The sequence below is a fragment of the Aythya ferina genome, assembly GCF_964211825.1.
Source record: "Aythya ferina genome assembly, chromosome: 3".
NCBI classification, from domain to species: domain Eukaryota; kingdom Metazoa; phylum Chordata; class Aves; order Anseriformes; family Anatidae; genus Aythya; species Aythya ferina.
The window spans coordinates 15,755,673-15,769,471 of record NC_140298.1 but is presented as its reverse complement, the minus strand read 5'-3'; the positions used below and the strand labels follow the sequence as shown (position 1 = coordinate 15,769,471).

General features: G+C 39.2%; 1 protein-coding gene across 35 annotated transcripts in view; it reads right to left on the bottom strand.

Moving 5' to 3' along the window:
- NRXN1 (neurexin 1) overlaps window positions 1-13,799 on the bottom strand; it is a 723,656-nt gene that overhangs the window by 40,513 nt on the left and 669,344 nt on the right. The window contains exon 1 of one of the 35 annotated variants that reach the window (XM_084513045.1): window positions 7,392-7,503. The exons of 33 other annotated variants lie outside the window; for them this stretch is intronic. In XM_084513045.1, the coding sequence (XP_084369171.1) occupies window positions 7,392-7,424 (33 nt within the window). In that variant the 5' untranslated portion in view covers window positions 7,425-7,503. Of the gene's footprint in view, window positions 1-7,391; window positions 7,504-13,799 lie in introns of those variants that run through there. One more of the 35 variants, XM_084513044.1, reaches the window with a different exon arrangement.

The window sequence follows — 13,799 nt, the reverse complement described above, 5'->3', positions numbered from 1 at the left end:
AGCCTGTGACCCCCAGTGCCAAGCCCCTGTCTGTCTGGATGTGCTTGGCTAACAGAGACACAGACTCTAGCTTGGCATCTGAATAAAGCTAGTTACCAAGATGTGAGAGAACACTGTTTAACCAACACTTTTCACAGCTTCTGTTGGTCTTAATCCAGTCATCAACACAGCTAAGGCAACATCTTTCCATTTTGCTCTCTACAGCTCATCAGTAGTAGAGGCATATGACACGCACTAATAGCCTGATACTAAACTGATGCTGCTTACAGTTCATTCAAGGGGAATAATGTTATTTTCTGGGGTCATCTTACTATTTAGTAGTCTTGGATGGTCCTGTCTAATTAATCGCAAGGAACTGAGAGTCTTCTCTTGGAAATGAAATGGATAACAGTTGAGGTAGGCTTTCAATGGCTATTAGGCACTTTACACTACATTTTTAGATCACTTACCCGGGTTACTTTCAGTTGCTTTATTCCTACATATAACAATACCTGAGGTTGAAAAGCTGACTTTGATCTCTGAAGCCACCTGGATACTGGGCTATAAAAAGAATAAGAGGAAGCCTACTAGAGCAGTCACGTCACAGTGCAAGAAAGGATCAAGGGTCATGGATCAGCTGCCAAAGCCCCTCATCCTGCTGTTGCTGCAGACTGCAAGAACGATCCCACTGTCATAAAAGCTGCTGCTCTTTCCTGTTTCAGATGAATCACCTACATAGCACTCAGAACAGATATTACATACAGTTAGGATGCAAGCAAAATGGTCTCAAACAGACTCTTCCAGGACTAGGTTGATCACCTCAGTTGCTTATTTTAGAGTGCCAGAAAACAAAGATCAGACAAAGAGACAGATACACTCTTACGGACTTCAAAAAGTGGATATTAATTGTTTTCTAACTGCCTGCCATGCAAAACCAGTGAAGTTTGAATGTCAATCTGTATCTTTTCTGCCTCCTTCATTACCAGAAGTAACCCTGAAGTAGTATTTTGCAAAAGTTGCATTCATAGCCTTTTCAGATGTCTCTGCTACAATTTCACTTATATTACCCACATTTACATCCAGTAGAAAGGGGGATTACATAGAAATATAAAATTTCTGCACAAGTAAAGCTGCAAAGGTGTGGGTTAAAGCTGGTAAAGATGACAGTTGTCAGCACAGTTTGCAGAAAATTGTGGGGTCCTACTTTAGTATGCCTCCAGGCAAAAATCATGCAACCAGCAATTGAGCATTTAAGATGCAGAAGTAAATTATGCTCATTCTCTCCTAGCCATTTTGTGTGCCTTGACTGCTGCAAGAGATAGCAGAAACTTCCTGTTGTCTACTAAGGTATCCAGAATAACTAAACTAAACAGAGAGGAGTAGCCAAAAGGCTTTTCTCTGAAGTCTTTTCCTAACCAAAATCAAACAAAGCCAACCATGATTCAACACGCACTGAATGCAACATGGGAATCCTGCAGAGATTCCCCACTGGCCAGGCTGAGTTTAAGCCTGTATAACCATAGGATGCAAATGACATTTCTCAGGACTGAGCCCAAAAATGCAAAAGGGAGTGCTGCTCCAGCACTGTGCCCTTTACGCCTAGGAAAAGAGGAGAGCTATTTCTGGCAGTGATGAAATGGGGGCTGCAATCAGTCACTAATGGTCACAAGGGACTCGGCAGATCCGCAGACACAGAGGGCCCGGGGCTTCTCAGGCTGTTCAGGGCAGATGGACATCCTCTATGAAATCACAAGCTACATTTTTAGCTTGGCTTTGCAAACTGCTGTGAAGCTGGCATGCACTGGGGGAAGTGAGCTTGCCCAGGATACAGCGCTTGACGTTGACCTCAGCGTCACAGAACATATTCACATTTGGGAATAGAGCTAACCAGAGGTTTTTTTTTTTTTTATCATTCACTGTGATTTTGGATGAGCAGTCCCCCCTCCCCCTCACAGCCATCTTGCTGCTCTGAAAGGTGACAGACTTTTTCTCTTCCTCAAGCTCCATTATACTCAATTCCTCAGTTCCCCCATCTCTGATGCATCATTGACATTTAAACACCACTATTTAATATACCTGTGTGGTATGTAACACTGAATTTTAGTCCACATCCCTGTTAATGAGGAACTGTAACATTAGTGAAGCACTCACTCAAAAACATGCTTTACTCCTAATGGCCATATGAACTCCATTTGTGTATTCTACTATACAATATACACAAATAATGTACATTTGCTCATGTTCTATGTACTCTGTGGGCATCACATTTCTTAAAGACCTGTTGGTCATGCAAGACAAAGCAGGTGAAAACTAAGAGCTGTTCTCCAATCCCTTGATGCAGCTCTGCCCCAGATCCAATGTCTGCTTTGAGAGAGCTTTAAATATTGGTCGTGGTCACAGTGCAGATGCAAAGACCTGCGTGCTAGCCACCATTTTCCCAAATCTGAACTTGCTCACAAACATCACGGGCTTACTGGTTTTAGTTAACAGTTCAAAAAAACCTTTCAGACAAATTTCAAAATGTCCTGAAATTTCAAAATGCCTGAATGCTCTAAGGTAAAGCAACACTAAACAACAACAACAACAAAAAGTATCTCCCCCAGCCTCAAGTACAGAGCAAAGCTACAACAGCGTATGTAATGATCTTATACTTAGCCTTAAGATCTTATACTGAGAGTGAACTATGATAGGAGTTTCAAAATGAGGTAGAAAAGACAATGAAAAAAATCAGAAGAACTACAAAAAAAGAAAAAAAATCAAATACAGAACTTGTAGAAACTTAAAATACTTTAAGCCTCTATTTCTTGTAGCTTAGCTTTTATTGGTTTACAGCCATATTATAGCCATGTTAGAGAAACCAACCAACAACAAGGGAGTAACACTGCATTTCTTGGTCACAATAATCTACTCTGTGCTGAAGTCCATAAGTTATTATATTCATTTCTAGATTTTATCAAAAAACACATGGACAGACTTAAACCAGAAAGTGTTCTAACATCATGGGTGTTACAGACATTCAGTGTGAGAAATGCCTTGTAGAGTTTTACACCATCTGAAAGCTTCCTATTTATTCATTGGCAAGTAATCATTTAGTTCATGAGACGGAACTTAAAATGAATCATTTTGGTGAAAATGCCACCTTGTTCATTTTCCACTTCAGTTCTGATACACTTTTAGCAACAATCAACTAAGAGATAGCTTAGAATTCATAGTCTCAGCTATGTAGTGCTACTTAGACTTCTTCCGGGGATAACAAATCAATGACTTCAAAGTCAATGAAGAAACCTCCATTGACTTTAAGGTTGATGGAATTTCACCCTAAATTCACCTTTTTTGGAAATCCACCCACACTGCTACACAGGACCAACCTGCCTGTCCGCAGATGACCGAATTATCTGCACACACAAAACATACATTCTAAGCACTGGCTTTTTCATATAGATTTTTAAGCTTTTTGTTTGTTTGTTTGTTTTTCCCCACTAAATACATTCTAAAACATTAGTAGAGAAAAATAAGCAGCAGTTCTTGCATCTTCTCTGTATTGTCTTCATATGGTACTTAGATAGGAAGTATTACTTGGAGCTTCACCCAAAAGATATGGCAAGATAAGAGCTGAAAAAGAGATGGACCCTATTTAACTGCATGCAACTATATAGCTAAATTTAATTATGAGGCCTATAGTGAAAAATAAAGTACAAATCAGATGCACACAATGATAAAAAGAGAGATGCAATACAGAAAAGCATAGCAGAATGCTATGATCATTCACACAATCCCATGAGACCAACCTCTCATAATTTTGTCATACCCTTCCTGAATCTGCTGCTTAAATCAGCTTTCAAGAGAAGGACAATATACCCTATGTATTGAAAACAATATGTCAGAAACATTAAAATTAAAAAGAGAGAGAGAGAGAACAATACAGCCAGAAATCCACAGTTTCTGCTGGCTGAACACGCAGAGCAATTGTAAAATTATATTTTTGTGGCAGAAAAGCTCATCAGTTAGTCACCTAAAAAACCTTTGTTAATTTGTAGGAATTCATACTCTTGAAACAAATAAATGACTACACTTTATATTGGTACACACAACTAGAAAGAATGATAAAATGTTTCAAGCTATTAAAAATGTCATCCAAAAAGTTATAAAAGCCACTTCCTGCTTATCAACAGGTTCCAACTGCCGGCCTTCTCCCTGGATAAGACTGAAATCAGTGTTTTCCTCCACTAGTTACCTTGACCATTAACTTAGATACACAAAACCCAACCAAGCTGTAACACCATCAATAACCGTGTGAAGACATAAGGAGGTCTAAAGACAGGGAACAACTGCTGTCAGCAGTGGCAATAGGTGACCCAAGGCAAAAGGATGTCAGAAGAGAGTGAGCAATCCTTTTGTGACACAGAGCTGCTTCAGTTTAAGAGTTTAGTTTACGTGGACACTAGAAAAGCACTGTAGTTGTCAGTCATTGTAAACATATTGTGGATGGATAAACTGACAGTGGTCCAAGATCTCCCATTTATTTGGGTTGCAGAAGGTTAAATTGTTCCTTCACCTGTGTCACTAAAATACTCTCCCAACTGTATTTTTGTTACTTAATCTACCTGGCACAGAAACAAGTTCAAAAGAATGAGATTCTTCTTTAGAAGCATCAGTATTTCAGTCTTCTGTGTGCACCCATGGTTGGTACTCCATGCAAGTACCTTTTCCAATGGCAACAGGAGATGGCTACACCTGCTCTGCATTTCCTCCAGGCCGTAAAGCTATGCTGACAACTCGTAACTTTTTATGTTGTCTCAGATGTGCAAGGTCAAAAAATAAATCCTCTCTCTGTGTGGCTGGGGTTCTTGCTAAATCAGCATTACTCCAAGACATAAAGCACAGCTGAGATTTTAAACATTGTCCTCAGGCTATTTGTCTCTCCCGAATTCCTGTTGAATATTGATTTGGAATTTAAAGGTCCAGCTGCCCACCTAATCAGGTTGCCCCAGTCTATACAAACTTTGACTGATTAATTGGTTATTTTAAATGCGTAGATACCTCAAGGTCTAAAGAACATGGACAACACAAACTTTTCTTCCCGTTCTTTATGCCACAAGGTTTTAGATCAAACTATATCATTGCTGAAATACAGGCTTGTGCTTCAAGATACGATCACCAACTAGATTTTTCTGTGTATTTCTTTATCAGACATATCTAAGGCAAATATGCCTACTAGTTTTAGTTATAATAAATCCTAAAATACCAGAAAAATCACTTAATATTAAACTTGAGACCACATGTTGGCTTGTGAGATATTCATAACTTTAGCAGACCTTACATTAAGCAAATGGAATTCCTTTTATACATGTCATCTGGATGCATCTCTCCACAGGTGAGCTACCATGTAGGCAGGTTTAATGGACAATTCCTCAGGCTGCCCTAGCAATTACTCCTGTGCTGACCTGGAAGGATCATTAATATCAGGGAGTTGAGAGGCAATTCAATTTCCATGCTGGCTCAGCCCTAAGCTTCTTCTAAGTAGATGCTGTCAGCTGTGTCAAATTATATATGATGCCTAGGTGATGCAGAAGACTATTAGAAGTAGAGTTGGGAATGACAAACTCTACTCACAAAGTTTTCAGCCTGAACTTGGACAATGGCCTAAAATACCAACAGGCCACAACCATTTAGCATTGGAAACTAGCAATGACCCCAAATATTTTATTTTGGGGAGAATTGGAAAGAGCAAAACCAAGTAAGAATTAACCCAGGACAATAGGATAAGAGCCGCTTTGCAGAGTTACATATTGGGAGATTTAAATGCATAAAGAGAAAAATGACTTACTGGGCGAACTTTGAGGAAGACCAGCTAAGAAATGCAAACAGGATTACACAATATACCAGGTACATCAAAATTACAAAGTTTTGATCCTCAACACCACAGCTGTGATCCAAAACACAACAAAACAAAAAACTCATCTCCAATTCAGCAGGTAACTTTTTTTTTTTTTTTTTACAAATATGCCATGAAATTGCCTCCTCCACCCTCCTGACCATAAATTCCCTCAACACGCTGGTTACAACCTGAAAACCGGGATAAATCTGACCACGCATCTTCCACACTTTATTATCCTCTGATTAATTTAAAAGAGAAAGTGTAAGAAAAGCCTTTCCCCTTTACTTTCTGCCTAGTGAGTGGAAAATTAGACATTTTGTACAGACAGAAGCTGTTGATGCCCCTCTTTAAAAGCCCCTTTACCTTATTTGGCAAATCATTTTTTCACCCTTTTCTTTGCCCACTATCACGACACAACCATCCCACCCGGTGCCAGTCCTGGCTTTGCCAGGAGAATTCCCATGGTGCCTGTGCCAAGGCATTTTAACTCTTCTTGGGAAGGAAAAGGAGCAAGCAAACACCAAACTCCTCCTCAGAGGAGCTCAGCACTCTCCCACAAACACATACCTCACAGCTTGTTTTCAGGTAACATGGAAAGCTTTGGAATCTATGCTCTTTTCAATTAGATGCCTTGGAGTTTTATTTTTATTATTATTATTTTTTTTCCTTATAAATAAATTAATTAATACCCTTGCTCTTTGGTGTTAAAAGCAAGCAAAAAATCATCAATCCTTAAAAAATACACAAACACTTTTCATTGTAATAAACATGCAGCGATTTACCCTCCCCCAGAAGATTAGAATGAACTCCTTTAAAAATTAAGTTACTTTGCATTATATATCATGAAATATTAGTCAATCAGATATAGTCATTCATTTGTATGCAATTTTTCTTATCAAAACATGCATATAACTCACAGAAATTCCAGTAGTACAAATGCTTACTGAAACAAATCAAATCAAAACAAATACACACATACGTACACACACATACACGCATATTCTGAGCCAAAATGAAAAGCATGCATGGTCAGGGTTTAAGCATCATTTAAGCCAAAATAATTGCTAGATTATTAACAACAAAGCAGCCTGGCAACTATTTGAAGCAGTTTTTATTCATGCTTTTATTTAATTCTTCTCAGTTTTCCTTTCCTTTATACTCGTTTGCAGCAAACATGCTAAAAAAGCATCCCTATTGTTTAAAAAAACAGAAGAGAAAAACAGAAGCATCCATGCTCAGGGTACCAAAGCATTATTTTCTTGGAGCAGAAAAAAAAAAAAAAAAAAAGCACAATTTAAAAGCTTTTCTATATTTAAAACAGATATCGTGCAGAAATTTGATCTTAATATTAATGACATGCAATCTCCAAGGAGACATAACATATTCTAATTAAAAAAAAAAAAAGTCATTTTCAGTAATCGGTGCAAAAGCCTTTTTTTTTTTTTTTCCTCGCTCTCAGACTAATGGTATCTTAAACCCTGCATGCTGCAGTGCTTCGCCTGTGCTCTGCATCGGCTGTGAGAGAAGAAGCTACCTGAGAGTTTTCACAGTGCCATCTCATATCCATGTCTGCCTGGCTACCCCTGCGTGCTTATAGCTTTTTTTTTTTCAGCTTTTTTTTTTTTTTTTTTTTTTTTTTTTTTTTCTCTCTCTCTCTTAATTCTTAATGGAAAATCCTAGGAAATTTAGTCCATCCTCTGAAATCAATACTGGTGACAGGCGCGCTCCCTGCCTCCGCGGGAGCCGGGGATGATGGATCGCCTGCGCATCAGCCCGCCCTATCAGTGCCCCGCACTCGGGCGGCGCCAAGGCAGTGGCCGCGCCCGGCGGCGCGCAGCGGGGACCCGCCGCGATGCGGAGCCTCCGCGCAGCCCCGCGCTGGGACCGGGAGGGATGAAGAGAGGGGGGAGAGGGAAGGGGAGCGCTGCCCGCCGCCCCCGGCCCCTCGTCTCCCGCGGTGTTATTGGGTGGAACCGTTTCCGCGGCTTTTGATAGAGCTTTAGGTGTTGAAGAGTGTATAATAAGGCTGAGCTCACAAAATAGCACCGCAAAATTACAACAGCAACAGCAATAATAATAATAATCCACCCAAACCTGCAAAATGGAAAAGCCTGCCTTCATTTTGAAATCTCTCCCCACCCTATTGAATCTCCGACCCGACACATAAACAAGCAGCTGGGCTGGCTACGGGAGCTACAGTAATTCTGCAGATATGAGCATCTGGATCACCTTATGGAAACCTATTCTGTAACGTATATCCATTATCAGTGATCACAGTGGGAAACGGGATTGATTGCATAGCTCTGTGTGGGGAGAGAAATGCTGGTAGCAGCCTTGACAAAGAAAGCCACGTGTGAAAACACTTTGGTCAAGCCAGTCAACAAACCAAACCAAACCCAAAAACCTCAAACTACATTATCTATTCAACAGATACCTTGTAAAATAATACAACTTTCCTGTGATCTGCCCTAGTGAAGGCTTTCCCCTTCTCATTTCCTTCTTAATAGTTAGAGTGAATCCTGGCAGCTACAAGTTTAAAGTTAACACATGACTCTCCTGCAGGACTTTTCCTATATACCCTACAATAACACAGAGTAACAGATGTCTCCACTAAGGAAGATGACAAGCGATCTACAAAAAAGTTGGGTGACGTGAGCTTTGCAGTTCCCTTCACAGAAACTCGGTGATGATAAGGCTGTCCTGACACACATCTGTTTGACAAGCATCATGTGTTGCACATTTCATTGCTTACTGAGTGTTCCCTTCCCTTTGATTCTGATGTTATCCAGCTCAGTGCTATCTTCTGTTTACAGTTGATTGTCCCTTTACTAGTAACAAGCCTTTGGCAGCAACTGCATCAGCCTGAATCTCACAGGGTTGGGTCTATGTTCTTTAACTGTACGTTTAATCTAGTTTATCTTAAATTCTAAAGGCATTCTGAAATTGCAACGGCAGTTGATAAAATACATGTCCACATGCAAATTACTGCTAAAAGCCAAGTCGCATGGCAGTGAAACAAAACTAGTGCTATGTCTTTATAACCTCAATATACTTCTTCATGGGGGAAAAAAAAATAAAAATAAAATGAAATAGATTAATAAGGTCTCCGTATAAGAAAGTTCTTCCTCCTCAAAACACAGAGAGACAGGTTTGACCCTCAGCCATGGGCAGTGGCTCACCTTATTTGGTAGGCTTACACAACAGTGTGTAGATTTTTAATATTCAGTCATTAAATCACAAGAACATGCAATATGTGTCTGCAATTTTTTTTTTTTTTCTCTATGAACTGATGAATAACCACAACAACCCAACTAGATAGCAGCAAGTCCACTTGCTGGACATGGCTGCTGTCTGCATACATAGAAAGGAAGGAAGGGAGGAAGGGAGGGAGGGAGGAAATCAAACCTAAATGAGAATAATAAATGCCATTTTAAGTAGTCCAAATTATGGGATACTTTCAGATTTACTAAGTAAAACTTTCTTTAACCCTGACACATGCCTTCCTGAAAGACAAGACTAAATTATCCTTAATATTTTTCCTGAGGCAGTGTTTTCTGGTGGTATGATTCTACAATAACACTATTAACAGTCATTAACTACTGTATGTCCTATGTGATGTTATTTGAGGGGACAAACATAGCAATAGCTACAGTGGTCTGAAGGAGGGTTGGCAGATCCCGACTCCTCTCAAATGCTGAGCAGATGTTTGTAAGGATGGGATGCTGTTTGGGAGGCTTTGCTTTAAGTGCTAAGAAAAGTGGTGCACAAAGCAGCTTGCTGTGAGCCATATTTCATCAGAAAGGTACAGCATACAGATGCTGGGTGCCCAGTGTGAATTGGTTCTGGTCACCAGCAAAAAAACAAAACAAAACAACAAACAAACAAAGATCATTGTGGAATTTATCCTGTTTCTCTTGCTTATGGGACCTGACCTTTACATTTTCAGTGATCCATGGAAATGAAGAACATCACTCCATCTAAACAGTCTTGGGGTTTTTCTTTTTATGAAAATGTAGCTGTACCTACATCAAGTGTGATACAATGTGGTGTGATATAGAGATACAATAGACAATATGGTTATGATAGACTTCTCCCAAAGAGTTCGAAGACACTGTAAGAATTATGGGTTCAGCAGAGCAAAGCAGTTGAAAATGTGCTTGCCTATACATGTAAGTATTTGTGAGTTTACATTGAAGCAAAGTCCTGAGTGCTTTGTTGAATCAAGGCCAAATATATATATATATATATATATATACATATATAAAATACTAAAACTAAATGCATGGATGCAATGAACCTGAATTTGAGTATACACTCTCAAGTTGTACCTGAGAGTTTTGCTGAATGTACATATTTTGCCAAATACGTACAAAATACCACTTGAAAACCTGCTTGATGATGCAGAGGGATAGCAAATGTGTAGTATAGCACATATTTCCTACCAAAGGAGATTGTTGTAAATATCACAAAGACAAACCTATATAGTTATTAAAATGAAGTAATATCATTACGCTTGAAAAACCTACAAAAAAGACATAAAATCCAAACACATAGCCAAGAACAGAAGTCAAATTTGAGATTTGATTTCAATCCGATATATTAATTAGACAAGAACTGTACAGACGCATCATCATTAAAATCCTTGCTAGTAAAAAGAACAAAGAGTTAAAACTTCTGTAATTTATCTAGGATAGAGATCTACCCAAGAACAAAAAAGCTCCCTTTTTTCTGCAAGATTGTAAGATAAAATTTTATCAAAAAAAAAAAAAAAAGGCAAACAAACAAAATAAGTGGACCTCCAACTCAGCTAAAGGTAGAGGCCCTAAGTTTTTACACCTCAACCTAAGGGTGGGCACAAATGAAGCAGCTACAGACGAGAGTGAGGCTTTTTAGATATAATTATTTTCTGTACCAACATATAACATACTTAAACCCCGTATGATGAAAAACAAAAAGCATGCGATAGTTTGCATGAGTTTATCAATAAGTCCATATATGTGCACACATTGGTACAATCTTAGATAGCCACTTCACAGGCTGAAATATATTACTCAACACTTCTAATGCTCTTAATGAATGTGAAAGTCAGGTGAGTTTTACATATAAACTTGAGTGTCCTTAGGAATTACACTGGCATTTCAGCTTGAGAGTTGTATCTCTTTCATGCTCAGGTGGGCCTCCACTACTCGGTTACCTATGAAGTCCCTTAATACTTGGCAGGAAACACATTTGACAACTTTGAGACATGTGGATTTGCAGTCTACCGGGGGGGGAAGGGGGATTTCACAATTACACATACACAAATTCATTCCCATCCAGAGAAAACAGGGATTAAGGAAGCAGTCTTAGTCACAGGAGAAATGGGACAGAATTTGGGATGTTGTCAATGTGACACCTTCTTTGCTTTCCCTCTGGAGACTTCTGCAAGACTACACTCTGCTAAACTACCCAGCTCTGAGAAATAAATGTCAGTGTCAACACTTTCTGTCATCTATGTAACACTTAGTGTACTCTGCACCTGTGACAAAATTACCCCCTTCTGGCAGGAAGTCTGTAATCTTGTTCCCAGAGGTCTGAACTTCCCCATCATGCTGTCAGCCAAACTGCACCTATCAGGCCAGCCTGGGGATACCTCTGTTCCCACAGATCTTGGGAAAACAAGCTTGACAGTGATGGAAATCTTTAAGAGAACTTCCTTCCCCCACTTGAAAGGTCAAGATCCTTTGTCTTTAAGCAAATTGAAGCAGGAAAAAAAAAAGTCTTTGGGGAAAAAAATTACCCACTCAAGAAACTATAATTTAGATCAAACCTACCTGTTTGGAACTAACAGCTGCCATCAAACTTGAGTCCCAAAGCCTATGCTGCCAAGAAGCAAATTAAATGTCTTTTGCTGGGCATACATATATTTTTGTTCTCTGCTTCCTATTACCTCCTACTTTTTATTTCTTACCTGTCTTTCTGCTCTTTCTAAATCCTCATACACCTGGTTAATCAACACAGCCATAATAATACACAGGGAAAACTTGATGATTTGCAGCTATTATGCTAATTATACAGGGCATGTTGATTTTTTCTCAATTGTCTCCATAAATCTTCTTACCATTCCAAATATTAACATTACCTGATTGTTCACACCTATCTGGTTTAGTTGTTAAGTCCTCACTGCATTTTCTGGGATGGAGGGGACAAATATTATGCAAAGATACAGAGTTAGAAAGGGGGAAGAAGTCAGCTATTTTTAGTGAACCCTTCCCAAGGACAATTAAAAGCAAACAGTTGAGAACTAGCATTTTTGAAATGGCAAAATGAAACATCATTGGAAGCATGTTTACAGCTGAACACCTGTAGAAAAATGAAGAAGTAATTGTGCCCCTAGACAGATCCTATCTACAAAAGCAGATACAAAGAAAGAGTGTAAGATATCCCCAACTGGAAAAAAAATAAAATAAAATTAAAAGATCATTTGAGAAAACCTCAGAGCAGCATTCTGAAATTTTGGAGGTATCATGCCCACACTTTGTTAATTAAAACTAATCCAATATGACAATGTGTAATTATTCACAAATGCCCATTTGATGCCTATATCTACACAAAGATACCAGGTGTGACACACAGACATCAAGGACAGGGCTGAGATCACCCCTCAAGCGATCTGGGAAGTATTAAGGCTGCCTTAACTAGCACCTGGCTGTCCATTGTCCAAAAGACTTGCAGAGACATCATCTGACTTGACTTCTGCACCTCTGTACAGACAACGAAGTCTTCATTCTTCCCAAGGGGGGATTCTTGGGGGTCTATCTGCTCCTTTTTTATGGAGACACCAGAAGCGCGGAACAGTGATGTACCTAATCTCTTCTACGTGTCATTTTAAACCAATACCCAACAATTTTACAGGTGGTGTTCTCTGCCCATCATCATTTTATCCATTTCAGTGGATGTAGTTCAGGCCCTGCATTTGTTAGAGAACCTGAATTACCTCCAGAGGCTCAGAAGGGTGGATGAGTAGAAGCGAACATACACACATACATGTATTCTCTCCTCCTGCAAACAGCAATGGGATCCAAAGGGGAGGGGAGCAGGAACTATCCTCCAGCATCTGCATGAACAATGTATGCTTCCCAGAAAATGGACAAGAAGTTGCAATGGGGTGAAAAACACAAGTCAAAGGGGGAAATAAGGAGAGAGGCACACATATGACTTTCCCCATGACTGTGTTTTGTATTTTTTTCCCACCAAATGAGAAACAGAAAAAAAAAAGGAAAATAAGCCTTTTTGCTCTTTCCTTCAGGGTATATAATGCTCACCTATGTGTGTACAAATAAATCAACTGGGAACAACTGCAATGAGGCAATCTTGTAAACAATGAAAATATTTATACTTTTTCATACCTTTGTCAACATTTGATTCGATACTTAAATGTTTTAATATGATAGTGCAATGCACAAACAAATTGATTCAAAATGATTTCCTCCTTAGTTACACTCTGGGACTTCCATCAGCTTCAGCAGAGTACAAGTCAGTAAAGATTTCACCTCCTTGTGTCAGCCTCCTGCACAAATAGCAGGGGCAAGTGCATACAACACAATGTATACGGGGTGATGAAATGAATACCATATGACACCAGACAGCAACTTTTAGGAGGGCAGTAACGAAAGCAAAGTCTCTTACTTTCAGTGTATTTGCGCTAAGTATGACATTGCCCTGTTCCATCAGAGCCACTTGTAGGAGCTGGGGAATTCTTGTTGCAATTCCACATTTATTAAACTGTTTAAATCTAAGACTAACAGAGCAGAGAATGCAATATACTTGGTTTGACTGATTCAGATCTTCAGTTTTCTAAAACCTTCCCGGCTGAAAGAAGATTGCTTTATTATTTGTTCTACTTTAAAATCATACCATTTCAGAGACGCCCACATAACTTAGAAATAGATGTACAAATACG